The sequence below is a fragment of the Pangasianodon hypophthalmus genome, chromosome 27, assembly GCF_027358585.1.
Source record: "Pangasianodon hypophthalmus isolate fPanHyp1 chromosome 27, fPanHyp1.pri, whole genome shotgun sequence".
In the NCBI taxonomy this organism is placed as follows: domain Eukaryota; kingdom Metazoa; phylum Chordata; class Actinopteri; order Siluriformes; family Pangasiidae; genus Pangasianodon; species Pangasianodon hypophthalmus.
Genome location: NC_069736.1, coordinates 2,593,656 through 2,606,314, shown reverse-complemented (window position 1 = coordinate 2,606,314; position 12,659 = coordinate 2,593,656). Strand labels below are relative to the sequence as shown.

The window sequence follows — 12,659 nt, the reverse complement described above, 5'->3', positions numbered from 1 at the left end:
GAAGCTGAGATTGGCCTGGCAACCGGCCCAGAGTTCCCTCTTACACATGAGGTGGAGTGTGTGGAGAGAAAGACAAGAGGTTTCCATCAGCTAACTCATTGCTAAATCTCCTGAGAGAGGAGGGTCTAGCAGGCCACAGGGAAATCAGAGCAGATACACCAGGCCAGAAACATAAAGGGGTTGTGAGAGAAGCAGAGAACAGAGCGGCAGAGGAAAAGCGCTCTCATACACACTGTTCACACACGTATGATGTAATGAGAGGAACGGAGCGATGATTAGAGAAAAGACTGGGACAAAGACAGTGGCTAAGATGGAAATAAAGAAATGACCTCCTTATGATTTAATGTGCTAATAATTACAGCAAAAAACAACAACAACAACAACAACAACCTGATGCTTAGAGAAATCACTGTGACCTAGAGCTAACTAAATAAGCCTGTAATGAAGTAACCCCATTATGAGCTCATGAAGTCTAAATAAATGTTTAAATAATCAACTGATTGATTGATTAATTAATTGATTAAATATAGAGCTGACTAAACAAGCCTCAAAATATGGAATGGTCTCTATAATTTATGTGCTAAATAAATAAATAAATAAATAAATAAACTTTAAAGAAAACTTTTAAAAAATCTTGAAAAGTCTAATCATACTGTACAAATCTTCATTTCACGTCAAAACAAAATCTGACCTCACACGTTTTGACATAAGCCTTTCAAAATTAATCCAATTTTATGAGATTTATGGATGTGTTATGAAGGCTCTATGTAGGCATGCTTTAATTAAAATGGTGAAGAGATTCAGTCACTAGGATATGCAGCAGTTAAGTGAATGAGGAAAAAAAAATAATAAAATGGTCAATATTGCATTTATCCTGTTGGATCCTGTTGCCGATTTCCTCTTCCTCTTCCTCTTCCTCCATGTTTCCTCTTTTTTTGATAACAACACACGCAAAAGACGCTTGTGTAATAACGAGATAAACATGTGGAAGTGACTCAGTTAGAGCTCCTTGAGCTGATTCACGTATAAAAAGGGAAAATTAAATTATATGTTTATTCAAGCTGAATAAAAGGTGTTATGGACACGTGTGTAACGCCCCCGGCCCTCGCGCCTGTTCGCTATTACAGCGACATGTTTTTGCAACAGATACTCATCACTGCTGTGTGTTTTCTCTTCACACATCCCGCTGCTTATCTCACATTCGGCCATTTCGCTTTCATTCCCATTCTCACATGTTCACAGGAGCAGGAAATGAATTAAGACGCTGTTTCCTGTCTGTGACGGTTTATCACCCCACATTACGCTCTCTCTCCCGTCTCCAGCTCTCACGACACACACTTGGAAATGGGAGGTCGATCGTCAACGTGATTTATCAATACGGAGATGCTGACAACACAACGTTTCACTCCTGGGTTGTTCTCTATGAAGGAACACAAGCAGATGTGAACATTTTATATAACCACAATGGCCGCAGATTATATCATGGTTTATAAGTGTGACAATATCATATTTTCTAAAAGGTTGATAGATGTGTATCGGTTCTCACTGGGCAGCTTTTTAAAATTATTTTTAAACATTCTACAGTTCTGGCAACTGATTGGGTTTATGTCTTTTGTAAAAAAAAAAAAAATTATATATACATATATATATATATATATATACATATATATATATATATATATATATATATATATATATATATATATATATGATATTGTCACACTTATAATTAAAAAAATACAGCCTTTTCGGCCAATGAAAAGTCTATTTCTAACATTTTCCCCTAGTTTCCTTAGTTGCTAGTTTCATATGACTAGCAGTATATAGTCCTAACATTACAAAACATTTTTTAATTTGATATAAATTTATCTATTTGGATAATAAAATAAGCTTTAATTGTTTAAAATTTCTTTTTGAGTTTGAAAAAACTAAATAAGTTTAAAATACAGGTTAATTCTTTTAAGAAAGTAAATAAAGCCTGCAGATGACAGATGCACGTTTACATATAAAAATATAATAATAATATACATCGACAATGTTATTTTTTTCGAGTTATTTATTTATTTATTTTTATCTTTTTTTAACCCTATTTCTTGAATTTTCCATATCAGCACTGGGTATACTAGTTCCACCTAGCTAGCAATACACTATCCTAACCAAACATTATACAAAGTAAAAGCACGTTTTTTTCATCTGACAAGCTGAGAAATGTTCTTATTGTTATTAAAGTTTAAAATACACTTTCAAAAATTTTTTCTTCTGGCTGTAAAGTGTGCAATCAGTGTGACGTAAAAAAAAAATGCTTTGAAAGCTTTAAATGCTCAAAAATGAAAGAAAAGGATTGCAGATGGCAGATGTAGGTTTATATTTAGATTTATATTAAGCCACTTGGCAGATGCTTTTTTCTTTTATCTTTTAAGTGATATAAACCTGAAGCAGATGGTTTCAGCAAATGACCAGAATCAAGCGGAAAATATGTGGCACCAGAAAACTGGAACTTTTTTTCTATATTATTTATATTTTTGTAAGCTACAGCTTCAGCAACAAAAGTTCCAGCTGGTTGTTTTTCCTTCTTGCACCAGTAAGACCTATCAGCATCTGTGGGCGGGGCTAGCAGCCCAGTTCATAGCTGATTGGTTACGAATAATACAGCAAACACTGAATAAAGAATAATAAAGAGCTCAGGGTAAAGTTTATTACCAAGTAAAATAATTTAAAAATAACACCATCCTCCTCTTCAGAGGACAATAATGACTTACTTTTTAATGGAATATTAATACCACTCCTATGAAAGGTAGAACGAAAGAAAAGGAATGTAAAGTAAGAGAATAAATGAAGAAAAAAAAACAATTATTTAAATTGAATCATCTACTTTCTTTAAATAGTGCAATTATTAACTTTTAACCATTTAAAATGTAATCAGTTTTAATTTACAATTCAAGTGTATACATCACCAATCTTCGTAAAATCAAAATCAGTTTAGGTCTGTTCTTGTTTTTTCTACATTTTGATTGTTGTGGAAAAGAGCCGCAAATAAACACTCTGAATAATATCTGTAATAAAGAGCAGGAGTAAAAGTAAGAATGGAAAGATAAAAGCATAACAAAGTAACACACCTAGACATATATACACACACACACACACACACACACACACACGGTGGGTTCTTAGAATCCTTCAGAAATGCACGTGTGTGTGAAGATGAAAGCCGACCTACTGTCTATTACAGACACAAAATGAGTTCTTGCATTCATTTTCTTTCTCTCCCTTCATTCTGTTCCCTAAATTACAGCTTTTCAGAACACACACTCTCTCATTTGGGTTATGAAAAGGAAGAAGCACTCGATCTGAGGGGAAAAATGGTACACACTCTGTTCCACGCTTGTCATCGTGTGTGAAAGCACATTAATACGGCTGATGGAAATTATGACCATTAGATAGCAGCTCTGTACATTTACTAGAGTGTAGCGCGGTGTCACACCAGGTATTGCTAAAACATGATCTCTCTCTTTGTGTGTGTGTCAGACTGATATCTGACACACACACACACACACACACACACACACAAAGAGAGAGATCATGTCTGAGAAAACACACTCTTTAATACTTCATGTTTACAAAAAAGAGAAAAAAAACCCTCAATCCTTCACTAAAACTGACAGGCACAGAGACCACACCTCCTTTTTTGGGATTGACATATACAGAGGCCACTCCTCCTTCATTACACCTCTTTCTCTGTGACTGACAGATATAAAGACCACACCTCCTTTAATGTGACTGACATGTACAGAGGCCACACCTCCTTTAGTGGGATTTACAGGTAGAGAAGGACACACTACACCTGACAGGTACATAGACCAATCTAGGTACTTGTACTATTAATGGGATTGACAACAACACTGGTCACGCCTCTTTTTTTGGCAGATGCAGAGGTCACACCTCCGGCTTTGGAAATGATACATACAGAGGCCACGCCTCCTTTTTTGGAACTGACACACACAGATGACACGCCTTCTTCATTGGTACTGACATGTACACAAGCCATGCCTCCTTCACTATGACTGACAGTTACACAGGCCATGCCTCCTTCATTAGGAGGGAAAATACAGAGGCCACACCTCCTTTTTGGGATTAACATGCACAGAGGCCACACCTCCTTTTTGGGATTAACATGCACAGAGACCACACCTCCTTTATTGCCGACTGACAGGTACACGAGTCATGTCTCCTTTTTAAGGGCTGACACACGGAGAGTCTAAACCTTGTGTTTTGGAACTGACACATACACAGGCCACACCTACTTTTGAGGACAGACAGGTACACAGGCCACACCTCCTTTTGAGGACAGACAGGTACACAGGCCACACCTCCTTTTGAGGACTGATAGGTACACAGGCCACACCTCCCTTTTTGGAACTGATTTGTACAGAAATCACAGCTTCTTCCCTGGGACGAACACATACACAGGTCACAACTCCTTCACTTGCTCACACACACACACACACACACTCACACACACATAGACAGTTGTGTAGATCACAAACACAAACATCACTATCCCAAACACATTTTTTTCCTCTTGACCTTCTGCATTAATCTATAGCTCAAGGTCTTTATCAGGTCCTGTGTGTTTTCCTGATAAGCTGAGTAGCAATACAACACACACACACACACACACACACACACACACCACAACCCTGCCCATGATCTTTACTCAACAGCTCACATTCACTCTCATGATATTTTTCATTCTGGCCTTCAGGAAGGAGGCACTGAGGGAGGAGCTTTCAGTAAACACACTGCATCAGTAAACACACTCTGGAGAGTAAAAGAGCTTCAACCATGTAAGAAAAATAATAATAGACACATCATCCTGCTCTTTTCTCTACCTTATTCTCCGTTTTACAGGGTTCAGGGTTGCCAGGTCTTCGTGACAAAACCAGCTCAATATACCATGCAAAATTTCAAAAGTCAAAATCAGACCCTTATAAATATACAAACAAATATGAATTTAGTTTATAAAACTAAATAAGTTCCTCAAGCTTAAAAAAAAACTGAACAAGCTCCTCAGTACAAAAGGTCAATAACTGGTAATAAAGGGTTAATAAGTTATTAATTAAACATGAACACGTGTGTCAGTATGCAGCACTCACACTTGGGTCATGTGACATTTTGCCCTTGTTTACATTACCGCTTTCACTTGCAATTCTGTTTGTGTGCATTTAATTAAAAGCTGAAACACACACACACACACACACACACACACACCCCTTCCCTAATAAGTCCAGTCGGATCAGCAGAGGCGGGTCATGTTTAGTGTCCTTTTAATTTAACAAATCTGTGTTACTGATTAAATTCCTGTGTGTGTGTGTGTATGTGTGTGTGTGTGTGTGTGTGTGTGTGTATGTGTGTGTGTGATTGTATGTGTGTGTGTTACACTCACCAGTGTCCTGGTCACACAGCTGTTCACAGGGCTCTATGGTCCTCTGGCCACAGTAATCACGCACCCACTGCGATGACGAGTTGGACTGGTAATACAGCGTCAGCTTAGCTGGGTTCAGCCAGTTAGACACATCCAGGTAACTGCCCATACTCACCACAAAGCTGCTGCCTGTATACACACACACACACACTCCTGTATGTTACCGTCAAATTGTTGGGACCTTTTACAGTAAAATTTAATGTGATATTAAACGTATTAATATCTAAATATAATAATAATAAATGTAAGTAGCTATATGGTGGTCTATATGGTGTAAGTAGCTGTATGATTGACATGAAATGACCAGTTGACCTATTGAGTCTGGCATTTAACATAGTCTTTACGTTCAATTGACTCCCCATGACCTTGAGCCTCATTAGCAGCTCCTCCTAAATCCTTCTTCCACTCACTCCAATGTATTACTCTCTAGTTGTGATACTGACAGACCTAAGTGATATCACTGATTGCAGAGGCTGAAAAAAGCAAGCCAGTGTCACCATGACACCATCGCTCGCTGTTGGACTTTTCTTGCTGAGCAGAACCTGTTTCTATTACGCAGACCCTTCTGCCATTTGAGCAGAAATAAAGGCTGGGACTGAGTTGTGTGGTAGCAGGGCTTTCTCTGTTTTGCCATCTCCATTTTGAGTCAAGTGTACCTGTGACTGATTCGAACTGCATTGCAATCATCTGTCAATTACTAACTTTTTTATTCACATTTTTATGTCTGCGTTTTGCATGATTTTTATTTTCTTCTGCATGGGAGCATCATCAGAAGGACAGGTTTGTTGGGTGTCAGATGGGTTAGTTAGAATTTTTCTGAAACGGCTGACCTCTGAGTTTCTGAAAGACTCAAACTAACCCATCTGATGCCCAACAAACATATCCTTCTGATGATGCTCCCATGCAGAAAGGCTCCCATGAGGCTCCTGGGATTTCTATGCACAATAGTTTACACAGAATGATGCAAAAAAACAACAACAACAAAAAAAACCCAGCCCGTTTGGCAGGCAGAAATGTCTTGTTGATGAGAAAGATCAGAGGAGAGTGGGCAGACTGCCTCAAGTTGACAGGAAATCTATGGTAATTCAAACAACCACTCTGTACAACTGTGGTAAGCTGAAAAGAATCTCAAAACATACAATATACAAAACCTTGAGGTGTAACAACAACAACAACAAAAAACCCACCTCGGGTTCCACTCATGTTAGCCAAGAAGAGGAATCTGAGGCTACAGGAGACACAACACCACAAAAACTTTGACAGATTGGATAAAAGATGAGGTGATGTTTTTAAAGAAACTCTCCTTTTTTTCAAGGCTCACAAAATTGCTGATGTGTGAATTCTAGAAATTTGAGTTTGACACCACTGCTTTACGCCGATGTGTATAAAGCTTCAGAATAATATCTGCCTTTGTATTTCGCAATGTGTTTAACAAACAGGAAGTACTTTAAAAGCATTTTCTATTTTTTCCGCCTTGCCATGTTCACTTGTGACCTGACAGTCTGAACACTCAGGCTCCCAGAACATCCTGAACCTGTGTGCTGTGTTTGGGTCTGGCTCTAAGTGTGTGTGTGTGTGTGTGTGTGTGTGTGTGTCTGTGTGTATGAGCTTCCTGACATATCTTTGCACTCTTTCACAGGCCCTTTAGAACTGATATATACCTCAGCTGTGAGGCGGGATCGAGAGCTTTTTCTCCTCCATCTGCTCAACTCTGCCACACTCTCGTCTCTCCTCTTGGGTCCTGCCTAAGCATCACACTCACTTCTTCTTTGGTGGTTGAGCTAATTTTTACAAATTTGTCAAGCTCATTCACCAAAAAAAATATTTGCATGAGCATTTTTGGCTCTGATTTCAAATAGTTGATGAACAGGAATGACAGCTTCACTATGTTTTACGCAACAGTACAGCAGATGGTGGACTCAACCCCGAGACATGAGAAAATACAAATCTTGGGAAAGTTTCTTCATAATATGACTTTCTTCAGTGCTGTTTATGAAGAGTAATATTCAAACCGAGTCAATCATGCGAAACGCCTGTAGCTTTCTGTGGTGGATTTTTCAGTGTAGTCATAATTAATTCTCCCTTATCAACTAACTTCGAAGACTACAGACTAACATGCACTTCCTGTGAGCCATTGGATCTTTTTGAAGAAACAAGTGACAAAGCAACAGAGACATTGGATTTGACATTTCTTCAATTCTATGTAAATTAGGTATCACATGATAAATCCCACAAATCCAAACGACTGGCTCAAATGAGTCCTCAGACCAAACCTAGGGAGCTCGTGGTCCGATGTTTCTTCAGTTCCCCACTCGCAACTTTAGTTCCTATCTGCAGTTGGGTCCCATTTACTCGTACCGCTCCCATTATCTCTGTTCACACAGAGGTGAACAGATTTAAGAAAGTGGAACAGCATTAAAAGAAAGTGAATGTTGGCTTACCGTCTGCGACAAAGTGCTCGGGGACGTGCAGCGTGACTTTGACGCTCAGTGGGCAGGAGGTGTGTGAGCCGTACACCACAGCTAGAACACATGTGCTCACTGTGATCAACGTCAGTGTGGCTTTACTCATGGGGCTCTGAGGGCAACCTGTAGAATAACAGAGAGAGAGAGAGAGAGAGAGAGAGGCAGTGAGAGACATACAGAGATACAGAGAATAAAGTTAAAAAAAATCTAAGTCTAAATCTAAAACTCTATAGAGGTCCTTATTTTGCCCCTTTGGGGGAACCTTTAAAGTTTCTATGTTAAACAAGCTAAGAGAGTAGCTAAGAAAATAACTTCAAAGTACATGTTGTTATAACAAATTACATAGGGCTCTACACAACAGAACCCTACACACAACCACAGAACCTGACCAGAAACCTCAAGGTTAAATGTAGAACCTTAAAGGCCACTTCACTCTCTTCACTTTATCAGAACCCATAATGGTTCTATATAGTACCCTATAACAGAGCGTTCCCTACAGAACCCTACAGAGAGGGCTACAAGCGGAACAAGCTGCAAAAGAGTATATATGTGTTCAGGGAGCTAACAAATTGTTGTGTCTTTGACTTATGACCTAGTCTGCATTCCGTGTGCATAGGGAACGATTTTTAGAACCGGCGCGCATAAAGAACCGATAGGAGAGAGAGAAAGAGAGAGAGAAAACCCGTTAATGACGGGATGTTTAGCATTTTAATGTAGTTAAGCAGATTAATGTGTTATAGAAGTAATTATTAGTGGCATAATTACTGTTTAAATGCCAGAGTAGCACAGAGGAATTGAACAATTTAAACTATGGCAGGGTGATATTTATGGGATAATGGTTTAGTACAATGTTAGTGTATCAGCGCACACACACACACACACACACACACACACCAGTATATGCAGTATAATCAGGAATGAGTGGTGAGATGATATTACAGGCCATTGTTATCAAACATGCAACAATGTACACACTTCACTGAAAATATCACAAGTACTTTTATTTCCATATAGCAATTATTAAACCAGTCATTCAGGGAGCTTTTTTCTTTTAATGCGCACCTTAATGAAGAAACATATGCACAACATAACACACTACCTATATCCTAGTAATTCCATCCTAAGGGGATGCAAACTTTTGCACTCCAGTGTACATGTGTATGAATGGGACAGAATACATACATGTCTAAATCAGTCAAGACACTGAAATATCACACTACCATCCCCTTCCATGATCTGCATTTGACATTTCCATTCGTTTGGATGTACAAATTTAATTTCCAACTCTTTCATGCAATCCATCAACACTCACATTTGGCTAAATGAACTAAATTAATGCAAGAGCTCACACATTAAATCACTAGATTAGCTTCATTCTCATCCTACGAAATACACAAATGTTCATCTTTGGGTTTTTTTTGTCCATCACGAGGACATTCACGACTATTTTGCACTCTCTCTGTGCAATCTGTTTGTATGGTATTAAATTTCAGCAATGAAATATGATCCAAAAATACTACTACTACTACTACTACTACTACTAATAATAATAATAATAATAAAATTACAGATCTGGGGGATTTTCAGAGGATGAATAAAAAAAAAAACAAGAAAGAAAGAAAAGATGACCACTAGCTAATTAGATTATATACAGTTGGAAGATGAGCTCATTTGAATTTGGTTAAAAATGAAACAGGGTGAATATATAAACACAGAAATTAGGAATCCCGATGCATAAATCACGACATTTACCACATTTACATTTGTTCATTTTGCAGGAGCAAAGGGAGGCAGGGTCAAATCCAAACCGGTGAAGGTTAAAGGTCAATCTTCCACTTATTAACGTAGCTATACCGTTCATGTTCTAAAAATGAACATATTCATATTCTTTAGCTGAAATGTATGTATGAAATGTATGTTAAGGCCAATTTTTGTCTTTACAGTAGTTGAGTTATAGTAGAAATTGTCACTAGTGTCATGTCACAGTGTCTATGGCTCATGGCTATACATTTTGTTGGAGCAGGATGACATTAATAACATTATAGCTTCAAGCAAAATGAAGTCGAGAGGCTATCACACTTGACTTATATTAGGCTGCTGAGTAATACACAGTTGAGAGTCGACAACATACAGCGTACAGTCTAGCAGCTCGTTTCCAGGGGGTTTACAGTATATCATACCTTTTTTTTAAATGTGTTCAATGCAGCAGGTATGTTTTCACCTCGACTACATTTCAAAAGACATGAAACATTTCTAGCTGAAAAAATTCAGGCATTCAGGAGAAACCTGATGTACAGGCATTATCCTCTCCATAATCTCCATTTCCCTTAAATCTTTACGATATATCTTACAATAGAAATGGCTCTGTACATCATAGATAGATTTAGTAGATTTAATCCCAATCATTTGCTATAAAACAAGATCCTGGTGGCAGCAGAGTATATTTCAATAGTGCCAATTTGGCATAAAAAATGCAAATCTGGCAATCCTGTCATTGACTGTCCTGTCCACTGCTCCACCTCTTCTGAAAATGTTCATAGAGTTAGCATGGGGCAGCGTGATTCCTGTCCCAAAGGGCCTCTTTAAGTGTGTGCTGCAGTTCCCATTTTGGCCACTAGGTGTAATAAGAACTCTATGGAAGTAAATGGGGCAGTGAGCAAGCTGCCTTATGATTGCGCCAATTCTAAAAAACTTGAGCAAATCAATGAAACATCTGTAAAATAGCAACATTTTTAAAAAATCACTCAAAAGAGGTAATTAGTATTTCTAACATTTGCTGGCCATGGATACAATAAAAAAAAAAAAAAAAAACAGTGTCAAAGGCTAATGTGGATATGATTGCAGACAATAAGATGTGAAATGCTGATGCTCAAACATAGATGGCAAAGCTGAATCATTAAAGAGTCTTCGACGTTTCTCCATCAATAACTTCAAAACTTCTCAAACTTCACAGAACAATTATCTTTTCCTCTTTTTAGCAGCCGTCACACATCAGTAATGATGTGCCTAAGAGAAGAGAGACCTAAACTCAAGCAAGAACAGAGAGTCTGAGAAACACGGTCAGGAAAGTTCAAGTTTCTAAACACTATCAGTGCAACAGGGAACGACTTCATGACTAAAAGCACAGTGGATCTTAATTGCAGAGAAAAACCTGCTGAAAATTGCTTTTTGGTGGCTAAGGCTGCCTTTTTTTGCATAAATCAAATTATTTCTTGGAAATGATGTCTTTTTTGAGAGATAATAACACTCTTAAAAGCCAGAGGCACAAAGTCAAGAAGCCAAAAAAGCTGAGGATTAGATTAAAAAGAGGGACATGTTGGCCAAATCGCAATTTACAAGTCCATTTTTTGATGATGATCAGCTCAATTATAACGACTTGAAATCTTCCAGCTGTGTCTTGTTTTTAGTGGCTTTGGACAAAAAGACTACGCTTTGAACTCAATTCCCTACAGTGATTTTTAAATGCGCTCTTTCTTACTTATATCTACGTGCTGTTCTTTCTTTGTCTTTCCTCAAGTCGTGTTAATTTAAAGATAATTGCTCAAGCTACATGGGTCAAAAGTCTCTGCAGTCGAGATAATTAGATCTATTTTACAAACGCATTTGTAATTCCAAAAAAAAAATAAGTAGCCAGGAAAAAAGAAGACTTGTGACTGAAGACAAATGAACTCATCCTTCAATTAGCAAGACTTCAAGGACAACATAAAGGACTGTAATGGGCAGAACGGCAAAGTTAAAAAAATATATAGAGAACAGAAGAACACACAATACTGAAACATACAGCACTTCATCTCCATGACCTTGAAATCAAGCATGAAGTTCTCACGCTGGGCAAATTTCAGGGTTTTCAAAAAAAAAAAAAAAAAAAAAACCCTTTGCTTTGTATAATGAATCATTTGGTTACTAAGATGTTCTTTGGATGGGGTTCATAACTTTTGGTGTTTCATAATTTTCTGTGTATACAATTTTCATAAAGCATTCTAAATTAATTTAAAATGTTTCATATAGCATACATTATCTCATTTAATGCCTGTCATATTTCTGTATAGAAGCTTATAAGTAGGTATAGCTACAAGCATAACATGTTATAAAGCATGAATATATGACATTGTAATGTCAGATTACATGATACCTTATAATGCTTATAATAAGTTTGTATAATAATTTTATAGCATAGCAGCTATAATTACATGCATAACATCTTATAAAGCAGGAATACACGACTCCATAATATCAGATTATATAATGCCTTATAACATCTGAAATAAACCTGTATAGTCTCTCATACGTAGCTATAGGTATGCTTACATGCATAACACTTTATAAAGCATGAATAAATGACTTCCTAATATTAGACAACATAACCTTCTTAAATGCATTTAAAAACTTGTTATATAGCATACATAATGCTTTATTATGCCTCTAACAATCTGTATTGTCACTCATAAGTAACTGTAGCTACATGCAGTACACATTGTAAAGGCTGAAGACATGACTTTGTAATGTCAAATTACATAATGCATTATAAATCTATTTAAAATCTGTTGTATAGCATACACAGTGCTTTATAATGTCTGTAATAAGCCTGTATAATCAGTCAGAAGTAGCTATAGGTAAGCACACATGCACAACACATTATAAAGCTTGAATATATGACTTTGTAATGTCATGTTACATAATGCATTATAAATCTATTTAAAATGTGTTCATCA

The 12,659-nt window shown here is 37.3% G+C and overlaps 1 protein-coding gene across 3 annotated transcripts in view; it reads right to left on the bottom strand.

Moving 5' to 3' along the window:
* Positions 1–12,659, bottom strand: part of LOC113531323 (astrotactin-2) — a 371,532-nt gene that overhangs the window by 163,676 nt on the left and 195,197 nt on the right. For all 3 annotated transcript variants that reach the window (XM_026921980.3, XM_053230640.1, XM_053230641.1), the window contains 2 exons: positions 7,924–8,070; positions 5,444–5,611 (listed from right to left, as the gene is read on the bottom strand). In XM_026921980.3, the coding sequence (XP_026777781.1) occupies positions 5,444–5,611; positions 7,924–8,070 (315 nt within the window). The remainder of the gene's footprint in view (positions 1–5,443; positions 5,612–7,923; positions 8,071–12,659) is intronic.